The sequence below is a fragment of the Cottoperca gobio genome, chromosome 4, assembly GCF_900634415.1.
Source record: "Cottoperca gobio chromosome 4, fCotGob3.1, whole genome shotgun sequence".
NCBI lineage: Eukaryota > Metazoa > Chordata > Actinopteri > Perciformes > Bovichtidae > Cottoperca > Cottoperca gobio.
In genome coordinates, this window is record NC_041358.1 from 14,966,719 (window position 1) to 14,988,211 (window position 21,493).

Consider the following 21,493-nt stretch of genomic DNA (forward strand, 5'->3'; position numbering starts at 1 on the left):
GTTTTGCTTATGAGTATGAACACCATGAGAATGTCTCAAAGCAGTCTCGTTAAATGCAGAGAAAAAGGCTAATTTCAGATCATTTGTAAAACTGTATTCTAATGATTAAAACCACAAGTCAATATATTGTGAACAAGACCTGTAATATTCTTACAACATATGCACACCATACTTCAATTTTTGTTTTCTTCAACATACACATTTCAGTGCAATTCTGCCTGGGTTTTTCATTGCTAAATATGCATAAAATGTTGCACCCAGGGGCTGAAAGCACATTTTAAACACTTTAAAAGAAATAAATGTTGATGTTTTCACTCATGTCTTTTTTATTTCCCTATGTGTTGTTGATCTGGCTCAGGGGTTAGGTATGACTGCAATGTGGTTGAGACAGAAGCTGCAGTCAAAGCTCCTGTGATCCGGTGCAGACTTCATAGAGACCAGCAGATGGAGGGGAGAGAAGCTGCGTGCAACCTGAAGGTTTAGCAAGAACTGAGAGGTTACACTCTACCAGTACAAAGATGACCTGTTACACTCTCAAACATGCCATATCAATGTAGATGAGCTTTCTGTTTATGTTCCTCACAGAGCACAGCTATCAGAGGAAAAAGAGAAAGGGATTACAGATGGAAATATGTATAAAATGTTGCCTCTCTCTTCATATACCCACGTGAACTTGGAGGCAGCATGCATGTGACGCCTGCATTTCCATTTTAAACGCTAATTAATGTTGTTTCGTCTTCAAAGTGCAATTGCAACCCGTAGTTATCAGCTTTGATCGCAGCATTTTCAAGGTTGTCTAGATGTGAGCCGTCACATAACAAATACCTGTAAATATAGAATAACAGCACAACAAAGAAATAAAGGATTTATGGTGTGTTTAGAGCACTGCACAAATGAGGCACAGGAGAGATAGTCTGATAATATGAAGGACAAAACTGGCATATTATTTTTGCCTAAAATCCTTTTTTCTATGGCTGTTTTTGTGTGTCTGTGTTGTGTATACTACTACTTGCATATGTATATGTTAGTGTTTCCCTTCTCTTGGCAAACGCCCAGCTTAGAGGATCTCTCCACCTGCTCTGCATCAACCAGCGGGGCAGGCCTCAGTCTCACACTCACACACATACACACTCACAAACACACACTTTGCAGTTTAGCTGTGTCTCATTCACATCGTCACCCCTCTGACATCTGCCTGTGTGTGTCGGTGTTTGCGCGTGTCCCAGTGCCGGTGTGTATTTGTGTTAGCAGGGTGGTTGGTGTGTGAGGTGAGGTTAAATAGGCGCCTAGCAATGAGAGGAGGGAACTGAGGCGGAACTGGCAGACACACACATACACACATACACACTTACACACACACACATACACACATATACACACACATACACACACACAAGCAGTGACAACACTATCAGAGCAACATGTAAACTACAGGTGTGGCCTGTGCCTCAGTGATCATCCCATACTTTGTTTTGACCCTGTCGCCTGTCACTGTGTGTGTATAATGTGTGGTAATGTCTGTGTGACCGACCGTGTGTGTGTGTGTGTGTGTGTGTGTGTGTGGGTGTGCCTGCAGAGACACACTTTCCTGGAGTTTATGTAGGGAACTCATTCTCCATATAGTTGTAAAAGGTAGTGTGAATTACAGGTGTACAGCCAACCACAGGAAGTGCAGCTATAAGGAAAATATCCACCCGGATTCAGATCACCATGTACAACCTTGCATGCTGACAACAGCTTTGATACCTACAAAATGTTGGACACCAGAGGATATGGCTGTATTGTTGATTTGGCTTATATGGCTTTCACTGAGCGATATCTGATGTCAAAGAAATGAATGGACACCGGAGATTTCCCCTTTTTGTTTTGTGATGACAGGCAGAGTAAAGTGCTTGTCCTTTAGTTGGTATTCTCATCTGACCTTTACATGTAACACAGTGTTTCAGTCAGATCGGACCAAATAAGCAGGCCTCAGTTGCAAATGTCATAAGTTTAACCAGGTTTGTAAAACCCGACCCTGTTAAACTGGCATGTATCTAGGTCATGTTAAGCACTATTTGAACCCCTTGTATGTTGTCCTTGTTGATACTGTATGTATAAAATACTGGAAAAAAAGTCTGCGTTTTTATTTCCAAACAAGCTGTCTGTGAATTTAATTCAAACCAGTTCATGCAATGTTGTATATTTTAAGTTTTACATTGGAATGTGAGCTTGAATGGTAGAGCATTTCAGATCTGTTTGTGTCAAATACTGTATATCAGAGTCACCTGAACTTTATGAACAAGCTGCTTGTATAACAGAAAACATACAGCACTGTCAGCATTGTTTTTGTACAGTCATAGTACACAGAGGCTGTCATTTAACAGGGGGAGGAGATAAGAGAGGTGGAGGAGGATGTCAGTTTGCTGAAGCCCTCCTTTTTGTTAACTGTTAGGTCTCTGCACAGACAGACAACATTGTATTTACCTTTTAACATGGAGATAAATGCAAAAAATATAGGTCACAGGTTGACAACAGATTTATCTCACTGTGATATTAGCTGGATTTTGTGGTTTTACTGTAAGGTAATAAACCAAAAGATACATGTGTTGCTAAAATGCTTCAACGCAATATATTCTCAAGGGAACATGATGTATTTTTTCAATCTTCTTATTTTTTTAATGTATTTTGGAAAGTAAAAAACATACCTGGAATAGGGTGAAGCAATCCGATTTGAAAGAAGGTGGCTGATGTGCAAACACACACACGCACACACATATGTTACCGATAAGATGGATCCCAGTCACCAACAGCAGCAAACCCCTGAAATTCTTGTCAGCACATGGCCATGATGTTGTCCAGAGTTTTCATCTTGCAGCTCCAAAACTGAGCAGGGCTGTGTTTGTTTGTGTTTCTGCTCGAGCCCCTGCTTCCTGTAGCTCTGTGGTGTCAACCCGCCCACCGTCCTCCCATCATACCCGGGGAACACAGCCCTGCTGCCACAGCACATATATAGGAACCCCAGTGACTGAGGTTTCCTCTTGGACTGACTGAAGTGTTTGCTGTTTCCCACATTGTTGGAATTCAACACCAGCCTGTTTACTGGTCCCCATGTGGCTTCGGCTGACTTTCTTTCTTTTTTTTCTCTTTCCACAACACACCTTCTTCACATTACATAGCCAGCATTCATACTTAGAAATTAAGCTTCCAAACAACTAACTGAAGCAATCGTGTTTTAGCCTATTACAGTTTGTATATTATATTGTCCATTTTTTGCTACATTAATCAGTACAAACTGGCCAATAGAATATTGCTTTAATCAGAATCAGAAGTCCCACAACGGGGACGTTTTATTGTTTTTGTTACAAAAACATTTATGTGTGCCTGTACTTTCAAATCTTTTTTTTGTTTTAGTTTGAGTGAAATAGAACTGAAAATAATTGCTTTATATTATATATAGTAAAAAAAGAAAAAGACCAGATGTAATATAATCTATAGGAGCGTTTTTCCACTCTGAGGTACTATATGGGCATCAGGGACATCATTTTCATATGCTTTATTTTGCAGCTGACAATGAATCATACAATGAATCAAAGGAAATAATATACATCTCAAGGAAAATGTTAGCAAGATGATGAGGCGCATGCAAAATGAGAATCTCTTCTTTATCTGCTTTGTTTTTTCACTTCCTTCCCTCGGTACAGCCAGATGGCAAAGCTCCAGCTCTGCAGTCCTCTTCATACACTCATCATATTTGATAGGCATCCTGCTGCCGAGTTTCAAGGAGGCCATGTGTTTACGAAATGACACTTGTGACAAAAGAAAACTTCTATTTAGCAAGCTGATTCTTGGGTGGGGTGCAGGGGGGCAGCAACGTGTGTGCATTCATGTATGTGTGTGTTCTAACAGTGTCTGTGTTGGAGAACAAAGATTGTAGGAATGTATATATTGTATATTGTGCTTATTTGTGTGTGTGTGTGTGTGTGTGTGTGTGTGTGTGTGTGTGTGTGTACCAATAACATCCATACCGTCTCTGTTTCACACTGTTGTCACGTTGGATGCGGCGGCGCTGTTTCTTAATCACATCCTGGGCCTTTCTGTGAGTTTTGTTTTTACTATGTTACAATACATTTTATCATCAGTTGTGTGCCTTTACCATTCCAATACAGAAAGATTTTTTTTTTCTTCACATCGATATTATAATGACATACATTGTGGGGTCTCCTCCGTTGATGGATTCAAACATTCAGGACAAACTTTTGTTTAAAAAACATCTGTTGTACATTTGCAACTCAAACAGGTTTTATGTTGGTTGTTTATTTGTTCTCAATATGCTATCATCTTATCCTAATATTGTCTTTGTCTTCAATGGTGAGGAATTCCCATCAAAGTTTTCCCCTTCTGTTAATACTTTAGGGAATTTTCAAACGTCGGGATGTATGGCTGTAATGCCCCAAGATTTGTTCTCCCTGAAAGAAATGATAGAGTAAGAATATATTAACTACAGAGCAACCTGGCTTTACGGGGTCTGCATTTACTCTTACTTCATTTTAGGTTTACCAATATGTTATGCATAAATATATACTATATAGGTATATAGATATATATCAATATATGCTTTGCAGCATTACTCTGATTTAAATTTTAAAGCCATGTTCATGCATTAAAAAGCAATTTCATATTTTTGACTGCAGGGTTTAGATGCAAATCCATGGGGCATTACGTTAAAAACCATAAACATCATAAAATAGGAAATAGAAATTAAAAATGGAAGCAAAAATGAGGAAGTTTACTGGTCATTAATAACTGAATGCTTTCTCATTTGTTGATGTGATAAACAAAAATTGTATTCAAGATAGAACACAAAATGGCAAGTGTAATGAAAAATAAAACCCATTTAAAGCAAAGTATTTTTATTCACACAAATTTAATAAGATATATAACAACCGTTTGGTCCATAAATATTTAAGGGGAAATAGTTTCTATACACCATCTTTATCAAGAAACAGGGAAACATGGACAATCTTGATAGAACACTTACTGTACTCAACTATTAACACGAAGATCAATATATAAGGTTCTTGGATTACCCAACTATATCTGAAAGAGTGCACAAATGCTTTCTATGACATCGCTGCCCCCTTTTTAACAGGATACACCATAAAAAGATCTTCGGAAATAAGATGCAAAACAGTACAAAACTAGTGAGGCGTCAAAAGGATGTGAATCAGTTAACAAAGAACACATATATCCTGAATTTCACAAACTTTCTCCCAAGTTATAGCATAAGGCACATAGTAGAACTGAGTTAGGCATCTACTTCATTAAGTAGATCTAGAGTACCACTTTGTTCTACAATAGAACAAATTGTGACGCTCACAATGAAATGTATCAACTCTATTGAAGATTTGCTCTGTCTTTCTTTTCTCTCTATCTTTCAGCCAGAAGAAACATGTTTTTGGTCTGTTCAGTGGCAAGTGTCATTAAAGAAAGTATAAATATGGCCAAAAAGGAGAACACATGGACAATGATTTCCCACTGGCTGCCTCTTTCGACTCCACCTATCTGAGGTCATTTGAATGTTCATGTCAGCTCTACAAATCTAGTCTGCAACGTCGCAACCACTTAATTTCTCCCCCCTATTCCTTTTCCCTTTTGAAATCACACCGTTACCCTGAGCAACATGATAAAAACTATAATGCACTTTTCACTGGGCAGTATATTGTCACTGTGCAATTGAGTTTAGCTGTGGATCTATGGATATGTTTACTAGGATTTATCCATTTGACTACGGTTAATCTATGAGGCCAACAAATCTGAAAAAGTGCTGTTATGAAAACAATCGATTGCAACAGTGTGCAAAAACTGTTCCCCCGATCCAAATTTCTCCTGCTGATTTCTAATTATCAAACCATTTCTATCAAACTGACTGCATTACATGTTGAACAGTTACCACTGTACAGTATGTGGGATTAACTTCTTTCTCTTTTTCACAGTAGATTTGTGAATCAAAACAGAAATGTATGTGGTTTCAGCATCTACCTGCCATATAAGCTGCGATGGTTAGGCGCTTATAATGCAATTTAGATGTTTTACATGTAGCTCTGTGCGATATCGCAATGTCTGATTCCATCCAACTCAGTCTTAAAGAGTGAAACATTCGGAAATAATTAAAGCCTGTTTTCTGGAGTTACCCATATACAGAACATTCTACAAGTTTATTTCCCAAATGATTCCAAAACAGAAAAAAAAATCTTTAAATTGGATAGTGCGGATACAGTGCATACATATACAGGTTTCTGAGCGCAAAATATTCATAATATTAAAAAATCTACCAATTAACCATAAATTACGAAGGGCTTGTTTTATCATAATTCAATACAAATGTACAAATAAAGTCAAATCAAGTAAAAATCTAGTTTTCCAGACAAGCTTCAAGTTTAGTTCTTTTTTCCAATGAATTGTGAGATCCATGACAATTTTGTAAAGCCTTCAACTTCAATAATGTCTCGTCCAAAATCAATCTCTGCATACTGTAAGTCAACTACAGACACGGCTGCCATGCGGTTTCAAATGCTACACATTAAAATGATTTCCTCTTGTTTTAATGTGGTCGCTGCTGTTCTTGCTCTTGTTGTTCTTGTTTGTGTACACAGTACAGCACTTTCTGTTCCAAGGGGGCTGTCTCTGGTAGATTTAAAGGTGTCACTTAAAAAAATTAAATGTAAATTGAGGAAATTAAATACAATAAAAACAAAAACAAAACAAAATCAGATAAAAAAAAATCAGTCTGTTCAGGATAGCTTGTTAGAAAAGGTTTGTCAAGGTAGTTTGCGAAGGGCTCCCCGAATCATGGCTGTCCAAACTAGAGGTGACGGAGGTCACTACAGTGATAGAGGGGTTTGTCAGGTCTGTTAGTGTGGCCGTGCTGGAGGGGGGGCTCAGGGCCCCACTGTCAGATGAGGGTGGAGGGAGTGAGGTGCCATCAGCCTTATCAACACCTCCATTCTCCTGTCGCAAAACGTTCCTTCTGAATTTGGCTCTTGCGTTTTGGAACCAAACCTGCAAACCAATCCCAATGTGGCTTTTACTTTTTGTGTTTAAGATTAATTTTTTAAAAGAAAGTATCAAATCATTCGTACAGTAGTTTACATATCAAGTTATCACAGCTATTACTGTATCAACTTGCCCTCGCCTTATATATATATATATATATATATATAAATCTTTATATGGCAATTTTCATACATTATTTTGAGCTTAAGGGGCAGATAACAATGAACCAGTTAGCTCCTGAACAGCAAATCAAAACAATAATCCTGTCCTTTTATCTGTGAGAGTTGAATTACACCCTTTTCTGTTCCACAGATAAAAAGAAAATGTGCACTCTCATTATTAATAATATCAGCTGCAGTTATACACTTATGTCGCTACGATTATGAACGACTTTTCTTCTTTCGTTCCCAAAAGAAATAACATTTAAGCATCTACAAGATACCCCTGGATATACATCTAATGACTAAATGGGCCAACCAAACAAACAAAATCAAAAAGATGACTTCAATGATAATATTGGTGTGAAATGAAAGGGACATGGAGGAGGAGTGGTGTGCAGACACAAATATGGGGGGGATCAGATCAGTAAGAAGAATGGCTTTCTGCTTACCTGTAGAACTCTCTTAGTGAGGCCTGTTTTCTGGGCCAGCTGCTTTAAGTCCTTGGCATCTGGGTTGTGGTTGATGGCAAAGTAGGATTTCATTGTCCGCAGCTGATGGTGCTTGAAGGAGGTCCGCATGCGTTTGGTCTTCTGTGTTGGAGCGTAGGACTGCTGGTCCCTGTCCAAGTGATCGGTGTCGTTCTCGTTACAGCCTTAGAGGGCAGAGAGCAGAGGACAGGGTTTGGATCAGAGTCCGAATGCAAAAACTGCTCATTTAGTTTTCTAAAATCTTTGCGTCTAAATTCATTTTAACTGTGCTCATAAATTGACAAAGAAGTGACAACTATCTGGTAATAAAGCAAATCACTCTTCTACTATCAAGATAACATTATTCAAATCAGAAAAATGCTTAAATCTGATTATTTGCAATGATCACTAATGAAATCTTAAATTGAATATCTTGTTACATGGTCCGGTTTTGCAGGGAAAGACTGAACAGGATATGGTCGTTTTGATAAATAATGAAGATTTGCTATATTTATTACAAACAATTAGAATATGCGAATAAGTGACAAGAAACTAATTGAAATGACTAAACTGCAATCTATTGTAACGCATTAGAAGTCGAGATTATTGTGATTTTTATGTAATACCTTTAATAGAATTTTCTTTTCTTTAAAGCAACATGATGTATTTAAACCGTACACTGGAAACGGGCTAAATTATTTCTGCTCGTGTTTGCAAAGACTAATAGGCCTCATTTGTCAATAGCTTAGTGCTGTATGTGTACTAAAAGACGGTGAAATGCAAAAACGGACACATTAAATTAAATGCATGTGTGGCTAAAAAGTGCGGCGGCAACATTTATCCCTGCAAGAAGAAATCTTATATCATGTCATATTGTTGTATAAAATATTTTTTTTGCATAATCTTATGGTTTTGCAACAGAGAAAATTCCAATGCCAAATAAATATTTGCAAGGTAATAATAATAATAATAATAATAATAATAATAATAATAATAGCATTGAATGAATGTTGAATACATGATTTCAACCAAAAATATACAGCAAAATATAATTAATGATAATTGTTTATGCCTGGGTTTTTTCTATTGAATCTAATATTTATGTAGGAACAGGTCTTATAAGATATTGTCTCTTAAGCAAATCTAGCCAGCAAAGAATAAGCAAAGGATTTCTAAATTATATAGTAGGTTGTAATGATTTTCTTGCCTCCATGTAACAGAAATGCTGACCACTTGTTTTCATCAGTGGATGATAAAATATCAAAAGACTTACAGCAACATTTCATCATAAAGATGCAGTGCAAACACTTTCTCAAAAATGAATTATTAAATTAAATTAAATTACAAATCACTTTGAATAAGGCAGATACAGATTCATCAAACTATGAGATACATGTTTTAAATGCGCAGCATTAAGTTATGGCCTGAATTCAGTTTTTTGTTATACGACACTTCTTCTTGTGACACTTATACGCACCATTAATATGACAATCATTGACATCTATGTTCCTCTGTTCCAGCCTTCACTGGATTGTGTTTCACTAGATATTACCCACTAGGGGTCTCTATATCCAAACAAACTTTACAGAGTGGTGTGGAATACTCAGTAGACTCACATCTTTCCCTGGTGAAAACAAACATGAATGTGCTCAAAACCGCCTCCTATTTGTCATGAATATGAGTCTCCTGATCTGCAGAACGATACATTAACCTGAACAACACAGGAAAAAAAGAGCACTTTGGAAAATGGAAAATAGCCAGACTAAATGTTTCAGTTGTTCCATAATAAAACATTTTGGTTTTATTGATTTTTACATTTTTAAGTTTATGGGTTGCTTTGAATGTTGTAAGGTCATAAATTCATCACATAATTAGAATATTTAAAAAGGTATGTCACTTAAGCTTAAAAAAAGTAATGAGTCTCTTTTTAAATGAGAAGATATTCTATTCTACGTTATTCTATTTTACTTAAATATCCCAAAAGAAAAATATAATATTCCCACTGGGACCTTTACTGTGTCTGTGGCGCTTGATAATGAGCTCACAGGGACTTCTCACTGTATTTTATGTCTTTCTCTGTGGGATTTGGCTGCATCATATTTTACTTTATTGTAACGTTTTGTTGTAGTAGGTATGTCGTGCTATTTAAGAAGAAGAAAAACAGTGCTATAATGGTTATTTTTCCTATTAAGGCATCCATGAGAACTTTAGGATTTGCATAATCTCTTGAGTTTGCGAATAACAAACCCAAACCCTTTCAACCGGAGCGCTGAGTGTACAGTGTTGTGTTTAGAGCTGGCCTCTCCCTGCAGCAGGCCCCTCTGCACAGCGCTGCTGTGTCCCTGAGAACTGTGCTGACCGCCGCACAGGAGGCCAGGGATTCCAACGTCACCTTCAATTAACGAAGAACAATTAACGCGCAGATTACCCTTATTCCTCTCTATTCACCATGAACAGAGGAAATTTGGCGCACAATGACAAACTTTCTCAACCGCTCACTAATTCGCAGAAAGCGACAACAAAATGGGGACGCTGCAGGGGGGGGGGGGGGGGTCAGTCTATGACATTCAGCGATTTAATGAAAGATTTTAAATGAAACCTATATTTAACACAACATTAATGTTGACTGTGATTCCAGTTGTATCTGTCTTCCAACAGAAGTCAAAGACAAAACAATGATTTTGACCACGATTTTTACGCAACAGTCCCAAACTGCCCCCTTCACACCCAGTCTACACATTTATCTTGACCTAAATTAGACTTAATTATAAAAGTCGATGTGCAGGTTGACGGCGAAGTCAAATTTCGATCTTTCTCCGTGCAACAGACGCCACCGTTTAAAGTACAAAAACGAGGCGTTAAGGACGCGTGGACAGAGAGCTGCAGATCAATTAGCCCACGGCTGCGGGCGCCGTTACACGCAGGCAATGTTCACCTACATTAGCATGCCTACAGGATAGATGTATTTATCAGACGTGTAAAGTAAATCTACGGCTGTTACAGCTGGGGCATTGAGGAACCGTCTGGACTAAAAAGCGAGGCTCTCCTGCGTAAGGGAAACAAATCTACCCAGAACTGTATTTGAAAATTGCCTATTTACTTTATTTTTTATCTATATATTTGTGGGTGATTTTACTTAAACTTAATAATTTCTACTGCTGTATTTTAAAACTGTAAGATTAAATTAATACGACGTCACTTTGCTCAGTAACGTCCAAGGACCATGTAGATTTTAGTGAAGAATACATTAACCACAATGCAGTAAACTTCCCATAGTCCGGGCTCCAGAAAGTTAAGTGTAGAGTGCAGTTAGGTAAAAAGCTCGGTGTGTTTTTGAGATAGGTTTTAATAATTGGGCCTGTCCATGTAGTAGTGGGACACACTGCTGAAGGCTACGGCGACTTTTGCATAACTAACAACGAAAGGTAGACTATTTACTAATTATTTTTCTAATATGTACGTGTTTGTATGTTGTTGACTTGCTGTAAGGCTCTGCTCTGAGCAGCACGCGGTCTCACCTGTGTAGCTGGCTATATCTATCCCCATGGCCGGGCTCTTCCTCTTGCGCGGCCTTCCCTTCTGTGCCGTCCCGGTGCCGTTGAAGTAAGGTAGGGTGAGGCCGCCGCCCTTGGCCGCCAGCTCAGCGAAGTTGAGCTGCTGGTGGTAGTCCGGTCCCTGTACCAGCGTCTCGAAGTGGAGCCGGCAGTACACCAGGCTGTCCTTCATGCCGAAGTGGTCGCCCGTGGTCAGCGTCTTGTTGCAAGTGGTGCACGTGAAGCAGCTCAGGTGGTACACGGAGTCGCGCGCCCGCATCACCATCTCCGAGGCCGATATCCCGAGGTGGCAGCGCGCGCACCTCTGCACGGAGAACCTTCTGGAACAGACAAATCGTCAAGACTCCTCATACATAGAGATCAAATGGGACAAACACAAAGACAGAAGCTAAAATATAACCTGCACTGTAATCAGCTAAAATAATAATAACAAGGCTTCTGTGGTGTATTTCACTGAGACAAGTGTAGGCTTTATCTGCCACAGCTTTAGTGTACATGGCAATCCTATAATAGGCCTATAGACTGAGTTTACATTCTGGGCTAATAGTCACATCTGGCCTACAACTAAAAATGTTATCTCTCTCAAAAAGTCAGTCTAGAGTCTCAGTGATAAAACGTACTATTGCTGACCTATTGACAGTATAGCTGACACTAAACACAAAAGGCTACAGGTAGGCTATAGGCGGAACTATAGTTTTAGAATGGCGAGACGACTAACACATTTTGCCAAGGCATTTAGCAGCATCTCCTTTCTTTCATTATTTTCGTATTATAGTGTATTATTAATAACATGACCTGTGCATGGCTGTATACATGCATAAAATATATGATAGCATATCAGACTCATAACTGTATTTGTAACTGGTTATTTCCCCTATGTTAGGCCACTGTACATGCCGACTAATGCAACTAAGGTATGTTACTTTTCAACAAACAGAATTTAAATGTACAACGATGTGCTCCTTTGTTGCTGGTTGGCTCACTCATACAAGCTAATACAGTTTGCATTACACTCAGAGTCATGGACATTATTTTACATCTGAACCACAAACTAATAAAAGTTCTAAAATATATATAAATTCATATCATAACTTATTCCCAATCATTGCTTATTCCGCACGCAGGCCCCTGTACGATTGTTATGATTCTATTCAGACCAGCATGAGGCTTAATTGGACCAAAAGGCTTCAACATAATCCTAGATGAACAGCCTGAGCCTGTTGAATCAGGGTTAATATATATAATTAATATAATAGTGGTTATACAATATTTTTTTCTCGAAATTAGGATGTTAATTTAAGAGTTTAAAACAAATATTCCTATAAAGTCAGCAGCTTTGGGTGGGTGCGCGTGCGTGCCAGAGAGACTAATATTTTCCTAAACTGTTCTGTACATTTCTATAAATGTTCAACCTTCATTTTTCATACCTGTAGTAATCCTCCTTGCAATAGATACTCCCATCCTTGGCAAAACACGTTAGCTCCGACTCCAGCGCTAGTTTACATTCACAGCATTTGAGACACCGCAGGTGCCACTGTTTGTCCACGGCCAGGAGGTAGTATCTATCCGAAATCTTGCCGCCACAGCCGGCACACAGAGCAGGCTTCTCCGTGCTCATAGAAGGCATGATCTGAGTCAAACAGAGAGAAGAAAGCTCATGGCAACTACTTCCTTCAAGGGGAAATCTTATGCAATATATATCATGCAAACACAGAAACAACAGGCATTTAGTAGGTTTCTGAACATAAGATTAAACTTTTTTAATCTATCAAGTAAAAGGCCTTTTGAAGAGCACTTTAAACATGCTGTTAAACAAATGCAGGCTCGGTGTGTTCATAAACCCCCATAAAGGAATTAACACAATCAAACTGTGTTTCTATAAATGTACTAAATATCGAGGAGAGTTAAAAACATTTGTATTGCTAACCTAATATTTTATTAGTTTAATCTCTCCTTTATTCGTTGTCATTCAAATAAAAGCAAACAGCAAATTCACTGTAACAGTTTTAGTGACAAACATATATTTTAAATATTGAATAAAGGCCTATTAAAAAATGTGTAGTAAATAAAGTATATTTTCCAGTTAAAAGAATACAACTCAAATGAAAATAAAATAATTCAGCAATGTTTTTCGTCAACAGTTAATTGTAGATAAATAATTGCTTGAACTAAAAATGGTACATTTGTCCACAGAAAACTAAATATTACTGCTCCAATATACATTTTTTTATATGATGTCAAGAGTGATACTATGTGTTTCAAATATATTAAGAGACAACTGCATGTACACTTGAAGTCAGTTTGTTTTTTAGTATTTGTTGTGCAGGTAGGCCTAATTGACATTTTAACTATCATAACGAAGTGCACTATCCAAGCAGATAAATAATGTTGGACAAAGATTAAAATATTTGACCCTAATTAAACACAAAGAAGTAAGCGATACATCCTCCTCACTGGTCTCCTACTTACCCCAACACAACTGTAGCCTACATTTCCTGGCACGTTAACGGTGCTACAGTCGTCGTTTATGCAGTAACGAAGGTTAAAACGAGTTTTCACATTAATTCAAACACGGGTAGACCAGGCTCTTACCGACTCTCTCCCGTTGATCTGCATGCCCTTCGCCAGACGCGACTCCGTTTTCGACCTTCTCTCCATCTCCTCCATGATCCCTTGGATGTGATCCCCGGAGATCCCGTGGAAAAGCATGGCTCCCGGTCCTGGACGCAACTTGCAACTGCCTGCCTCTGTCTTGCAGCCCACAACTTCCATATACTGTACTGCAGCGCTGCGCCCCGCTCTCTCAGCGCATCCAAATGGGCTATGAGGCTCTGAGAGAGGCACACAAAACAACAACACAGCCCCAGTGATTCAGATCACCTCCTCGCCACAGTGCAAAGGCAACTGGAAGAAAAGAAGAACGAAGAAACTACAACATGGGTGGGACAGGAGGAGGTGGTGGTGTTAGTGCATCAGCTTTTTCCTTCTTCCCGTGAATGTCTCTCCTCCAGAAAAAATATATAGTCCAAATGACGCGACAAACCGGTATGGAAGTGGTGGTGGTGGTGGGGAGGGAGGAGGGGAGGGGGCCTGCAGTGTGAACACTGGCCAAAAATAATAACACAAAGTTTTTGTTGTTTCTTTTTGGTGATTTCTCTCTCCCGTTTTCCCAGTCAGGGGTTCCTTGGTGCTTGGAGGTCAGGTTGGGACTGCCTGGATTTGAGAACCGTGTCCTATTTGTGAAGAGAGCAAAGCCTGCCCAGTCTGAATAATTTGGTAGGAGGAGTTCCCCCCTCTCTCTCGCTCGCTCGTTCTCTTTCTCTCGCTCTCTCTCTCTCTCTCTCTCTCTCTCTCTCTCTCTCTCTCTCTCTCTCTCTCTCTCTCTCTCTCCTCTCACTCCGTGTCTCCCCCCCTTCTCTCTCTCTATCGGCACTGATTTCTATTCACCAACAAAGAGCTGTCACTCTTCTCTCAAAAACTCCCGATTCTCGCTGCGCGAAGGACCACTACTTTATGGTATTGACATTTGCATTACTTTTATTCCATACATTTACAGGAGAGGATGAAGAAGGTGCAGTTAGGGTAATTTGAGTGTAACTATTTTATTTACTTAACATGTCACACATAACATGCATTTAAAGTATAATAAACTCCTTTAGAGTTTTATTAAAATACTCAAAAATACGGATAATTGAATCTCCTCCTAGGTGTTCAATTCTTTCTTTATCAGGTGTTTGTTGGTTTAAAATAGCATAATAAGTGTGTGTGTGTGTGTGTGTGTGTGTGTGTGTGTGTGTGTGTGTGTGTGTGTGCGCGTGTGTGCGTGTGCGTGCGTGTGTATGTGCGCGTGTGTGTGTGTGTGTGTGTGTGTGTGTGTGTGTGTGCGCGTGTGTGTGTGTGTGTGTGTGTGTGTGTGTGTGTGTGTGTGTGTGTGTGTGTGTGTGTGAATGTATTGTTTGGGGCGGGGCAGTGATCAGTGATAAACTAGAGGGTGGGGACAGATTGTATTAAACAATCTGAAAGACAAAGATTTTGTTACACAAATAATTTTGATTTTGTTTAAAAATAATAGATCATCACACACCTGTTTGTTTTTTTCTTCTCTATCTTCGTGCTCTATATATTATTAATAATTTGATAAGGCGACGACACAAACTCTTTTTTTATATATATATACCTTTTCTCTCCATTAAACGCTCGTTTCAAACAGGAATGATTCCCTGCCTAGCCTTCATTATCGGCTCTTGTCTCTTGAATTAGGCCAAAACCTTGTTTACCTGCAGAGTTGATTTGATGAGGACAGAAACAGGATCGCAACTACAAACATATTTCATTTATCTTTATGCTATGCAACAAGCAGTGATATGAAGGTAGACGAGCTAAACATAGAAGGGGGGGAATCACCACCAGTTATTGAATCATTTCAGAAATCCACCTTTATTATAGTTTACTTAATATAATCTACGTTATGCAGACGCACAATCTACGTTGTGTGTCAGGTTTAAATGGTGTGAAAACTATGTAACGCAAATAAGACTGAAAGGCTTTACTGTCCAACATGCAAGCCAAATATGATGACAACAAATCAAAATGAGGCAGCTCAAGGTCTGTCTTGTGACTTACACCACACGGGCCTTTACAGCTGAGCTCTGGTCTCTCCAAGGTCGATAGCTGAAGATTTTGCCATAAAAACAAGACACTGGTAGAATCTGTGACTCGGCTATGGTCCCATTAATAGATTTAGCCTACTGAGGCTCAGGGTTTTTTTTTGTTGCAGGTGTGGATGCTTCATCTCAAGACGTGTTACATTACCATGTGCACCCCCACCCTCCCTCCCTCCCTCCCTCCCTCCCTCCATCCTACCCCCCACCCCCACCATGAAGTTGTGTTGGCTTTAATTGGAGGCCCCTTGATAACTGCGCTATAAGACAAGGCTTGGACCCTCCTGGACGGGCTGGACCTGCAGCTGTTATGAAAAGCATAACGTTAATTTGCGCTCTGTCAGTGTCCCAGCACCAGCCACTGAGCGGTGAAAGGAGACTCAAAAAGGACACACGGATTTCATTTCACCTGGACAAAGACACCCTGAGAGGACCGATCAACTCAACTCTGTGTGATATTTAATCTGTCTGTTGTTTTCTTTCTCTTCGGAAAATAAAAGAAAGGTCACTTCTGATTTAAAAAACTGGACTTAATCACTGTCGAATATAAATACAGTCTGTGCATGTTCGTCTTTTATTTATTAAGACATCGATCATATCGTTAATGTCCATACAGAACACTGTTTTGACCCGTTGCCTCCAGCAGTGACATTTCATTTGACTGAAGAGGGTTTAACAATGTGTCAGTGAACACCAAGGGGCTGAGGGAGTAAAGTCTTTTGTGTTGTCGTTTTGTTTTGTTTCGTTTCCTTTTCTTTATATCAAATTAGGATATTACCTGCAACTAAATATACACCGATGACCCGTTTTTTGTTTTATTATTTCAGTTTATATTATGTTATTTGTTGGAGAAAGTGGGAAAAACCAAAGCCAATTCACGAAATTACGCTTTTTACAAAAAAAAGAAAAGAAAAAAAGGTGATAATATTGACTTGATTAGGAAATAACAGTTCTCGTTTGAAACATTTTCTTAATGTATGCTATTATTTAAGCAGCCTAGGTGTGTATGCTACCCATCATATTTCATTACTGGCTTTAAATAAATTGAAGAAAATACATCTGGGCGGTTGTGTGTCATTTTTTGTTTATTTAATGAGAATGATTTGGCCTAATTTTTTATTTGTGATCTTGTTTAATCAAATTAAATCTTTTATAAAACACGTAATAAACGCTGATAATTTATGCACTGTATTGAGTTCCATTGTAAACCTTTGACGCGTTTTCTTTATTCATAAAAACAGTGTTAACAACAATGTTTAAAATGGCGTGTAAATCCAGGATGGCTCAGTGGAAAATACTTTTCTCATAAAAATAAAATTAAAATATTATATCTCAGCCAACAATACAAACAAAATGACTTAATATTATCTATATTTAAAGAAAAGCGTCATTTTATATTTTCCCTGCCGTTCAAATTGCTTTATAGTGATACCGTCACAAACGCCTATGTTAGGCTATATATTTACATAATTAAGATTGTTGTCAGATTAAAAAGATTTGTCAACAACATTCCGTAGATACAAAATATAGATTTTAGATGGGTTTACCTTCCACCAGATCCCTGTTTATCCCGGAGAATGTGAGCATGTTACTGCATTTAACATGCACCAGATCTGTCGCGCATTGCTTCACACGCTTTTGTTAATAAGCCTACCTTGTATTATTATTTTCCCAAAGCAGACATATAGAAAAAAGGTCTTACCTGAGGCTGTGCTGCGTGTGAGATCCCTGTGCAGCGTGGAGGCTGAGGAGCTCCGGACTGCGCGCAGCGTGCAGAGACAGAGGAGACGCTGCCGGTAGATGGGGGCTGTTCCCTGTTTCTGAGTTTACAGTTCTAGTTCGAGCGTCAATTAAAATACAAGACATTTAAATATTCCTCTCCCGTATGCAGGCAGCCCTCCACACAGCACAGCACAGAAACACACAATCAACGCACAGAAAATGAGAAGCCATGAGCCCATGGCCTACTCAGCATGTAGGTTAGTATGTGTGATGTAGTCCTAAATTAAAGGATAAATTACATAATCTGGAGTCGCCAAATGGCAAAGTCAAACAACTACCATTATATAGCTACAGCAAGATTTAGGAATATCTATACAAAATCAGATGTGTTCCCCCTTCTTTAAACGCCATGTATTTGACAACTATAACGTATGAATTCAGATCGTAAAGTTTTATTTTAACCCCAAAAGACGTGTTTTTTAAACGCATTTTGCAAACAAAGTTATAAGTGGGTTCAAGCACATATACAGCTCACTATATGAGATTCAAGTTAAATGAGTACGGTTACAGCTCTAATTTCACTCGTGTGAGAGCAGAGGCTTATGTGAATAAATAAGTAGATCTATAGTCAAACTAGATCAATCAATCTGACAAAGATATGGAGCACAGCAACACAAAGCCTGCTGAGAAAAAGGTTTGCTATTTTTTTTAAATACAAATCGAAATCATTTAAAAAATAAAAGTGCAAAATCATTTCTGAATTTTACGTATTTAATATGACAGTCTAAGCTAAGCAGTGGTAGGCCGATTGTTATGAATATAAAGTCTTTTTTGTTTTGTTTTCAACGTCATCAAAACAGTACAGACGTTAAAATAGTATTTCTTTCTTTTTCTGGTCCATTTCTTTTCACTGGTTATATTGAATGAATCCTCCAAAAATAGCAACAATATAAAGATAATTGAATTCTTTGGTTCATATTTCGTTTCTCCTGAACTGTGATGCATGTCTCTCCATCTGTCTCACCTGGAGAATCCAGCTGACAAGTTTCATATTAATCCAATGCAGTATTGAGAGCCAGGCACCATCTACACACATTTGGCCTCATGTTGCAACATCTTATGAATAAAGAAATGTTGTTGATGAAAAATTCACCATTATTTAATAATGAGTTAATACGTTTTTACTAAATATTAATATTGTTTATGCTTTGAAGATTTGATTGTGCCTGACTGCAAATGAGATTAAATATTTTTTCAATTTCAATATAGTCTATTCATAACCTTATTATATAATGTTCCATTGTATTGGTGTAATTTCCTTGTGCACTATTGGATAATTATTCACCTGACAGGCTAAACAATATGACAACAAGCCATTAAATGTTAATAACATTGATAACAGAATGTAAAACAGTTTAACGTGCATCTATATTTTACATTTACTGTTAACATGACAAAGACAGGTCATCCAGAGGACAGTATGACCTAAACTTGCTCACACTGGCCAATTGGAAAACATATTAAGGGTATAGATGGACTGATTTCAATTGACAACACATTAATAGAGGGTTCATATTTTGCAAACGGCTCTCAGCTCCAATGAGAGCAAGGGGTGACAATTAATTACACCTCTGTACTGCTTGCATAAATGACACCGTGCCATACTGCTAACAGTCATTTTGCTTTGCTCCTTCCGCCTGGGCTGACATCACAATGTATCTCATCAATAATGCAACCGCACTGAGATCCATTTCACTGTGTACCACAACGCGTACAGTGCACACAGCATTCTCTGAGCATGATACCCAGACAGGCTCTGCAGCGTGCTTGGTTCAACAGTGCGACCACAGATAGTGCATTAACCCGGGATGCCTTCCTGCCTCCACGGCTGCCTGGCTCCTTGGGCATGGTAGTTAGATTACCACACATCCAGGGTTCATCTGGAGTCATCATTTCTGGGTCACCTCAAGCGACACTGAGTCTCGCAGAGGGAGCTCTCAGTCACTCCCAGAGCATGGCCAGAAAAAGGAGCGGAGGAGACGAGGAGGCGAAGGAGGAGGAGAGGAAGGAGGAGGTGGGAAGGCTCTCCCAGGATTCACTGTGCAGCAGGGAACCACAGGCTAAACACTGACAGAATGAAGGAGAGGAGTGGGAAGGGAAGGGAGAAGGGGGGGGAGGAGGTTGAGGAGGAGGAGGAACAGAGGGAGGAGTGAAGCACTGTAAAGCTGTATCCCAGCAGTCACATGTATCCCAGTCACATGAGCCTGGGTGGGTGGGTGAGACATCCTGGAAATATTTACAAACACACAGTGGACATGGACATTGGAGGAAAGGAAATATCAAAATAGACAAGCATGGGTGAAATATGACCAAAGCTCTGTTTTTATAGCTGATACCTGGAATTAAAATGTCTAATGGTGATTTAGAATAATAATATATAACAATGATAGACAAGAATGATCCTATAAATAGATTTTCGAGGCGTCTCAATCCCCACACATCCTGTTTTTCATTTCCATCCTATTTTCTCTCTCCAGGTCTTTCTCCCTCACTTTTTCCCCTCTCCTTCTCCAACTCCCCGCTTCTTCCACTTTCTCTTTTCTCTCTCTTCCAACCAACGCTCCCCCCTCCCATCGCCCCCTCACTACCTCTCACCACCACCAACCCCCCCAAACCCCATCCCCTACCTCCCACCCTCCACCCCTCCTTCGATCTCCTCCCTGCTCTGCTCTGCTGGAGCTCAAATCACAACCCCGGTCCCTGGCAGATGGAGGATAGGAGAGAGAAGCTCTTAACTAGCCAGCCTGAGCCTCTGCACACCAACTGCTGCCTGCCTCCCCTCCCTGCCTCCAGAACAGCTCCAACAGCACACCTCCACCCCCCTCCGTCTCCTCTGGGGACAGAGTATCCTCCTGGGGAATGGTGCGCGTATTAGTCCATATCTGGCCACACTAGAAAGGACATGGAACCATAATAGACGGATATTTTTTATCGCTATACAACCATACGTGGCAAAGCAGCTTTTTCGGAAGAGACACACTCGTTTAGGTGATGCTTGTAAATGTTGTTATACTTTCAAACACTCTCTTTCTTCCTACTTCAACCATTCATTGAAGACTGAGTCAGAGGGGTACATAAGTTAGAGGTTAGATAGTGTAAAAGCCACACACAAAAAAGCAATTACATGACTTGTCTGGTTAGTGTAGAGCAGACATTACATATATATCTGCATTGATGTAAAACCAGGAGGGAAATAAACAGGGCAAAGTGCTCCTTAGGCACTTAGGTGTCTGTTACTGCCCCTGACTCTCCTTTTATCTGGGCTCATCTGGCGGCCGCGACTTGGCCTGGCATGAGCCTGACCACCAGTTGCGATCTGAAGGAGAAACTGCTCCTCTGTGCTATTTGCAGCCCTGTCTGTCCAAAGGAATCTGGTGCTCTGACTGTCACTCAGTGGCCATGTGTGTTTTTTATCACTAATTCTACCACAGGGATCTGGTTGTCCATATGACCACTGTGGAGGCTGCTGCCCCGAGGCGAGCTGACATTGTCTGTGTAGAAAGACCAGACGTTGAAGTAGGGGCTGCTCAAATGCTGCTCGAATATCAAGACACACATGCGTGTTTCCACAAGCATGCACACACACAAACGCACAAAGAACTGCCTGGCCAATTGCTGAGACTGATGTTCCTTTCAGCCATCATACGGCTGACACTCAAGTTTTTTTTCCTCCGCCAACCCTATGTCAGTTCCTGGCTGGTCTGGCCAACAGTGATGGAGACACTGTAACTGACTGTGGTTGGGGCCATTGGCCGCAGGGCTGCTGTGCCTGTTTGAGATGGAGAGGGGGGTTGAGTGAGGAGGGGCTGCTTGGCCTGTCAACTGGTTGTGAC

At 39.7% G+C, this 21,493-nt stretch overlaps 1 protein-coding gene across 4 annotated transcripts; it reads right to left on the reverse strand.

Moving 5' to 3' along the window:
- Positions 1-3,520: 3,520 nt before the first annotated feature.
- Positions 3,521-17,713, reverse strand: lhx9 (LIM homeobox 9). Of its 4 annotated transcripts, XM_029429960.1 has the most exons (6): positions 17,581-17,713; positions 13,810-14,048; positions 12,645-12,847; positions 11,182-11,537; positions 7,646-7,848; positions 4,876-7,041 (listed from the first exon to the last, which is right to left on the reverse strand). In XM_029429960.1, exons 2-6 carry the CDS (start codon positions 13,987-13,989, stop codon positions 6,787-6,789), a joined length of 1,197 nt encoding a protein of 398 aa, XP_029285820.1. In that variant the 5' UTR covers positions 13,990-14,048; positions 17,581-17,713; the 3' UTR covers positions 4,876-6,786. The 4 variants fall into 4 exon arrangements, with proteins under 4 accessions (XP_029285822.1, XP_029285820.1, XP_029285821.1 ...); XM_029429962.1 differs by lacking the exons at positions 4,876-7,041; positions 17,581-17,713 and adding an exon at positions 3,521-4,448 and having other exon boundaries at positions 13,810-14,436; XM_029429961.1 differs by lacking the exon at positions 17,581-17,713 and having other exon boundaries at positions 11,182-11,534; positions 13,810-14,436.
- Between the last annotated feature and the right edge of the window lie 3,780 nt (positions 17,714-21,493).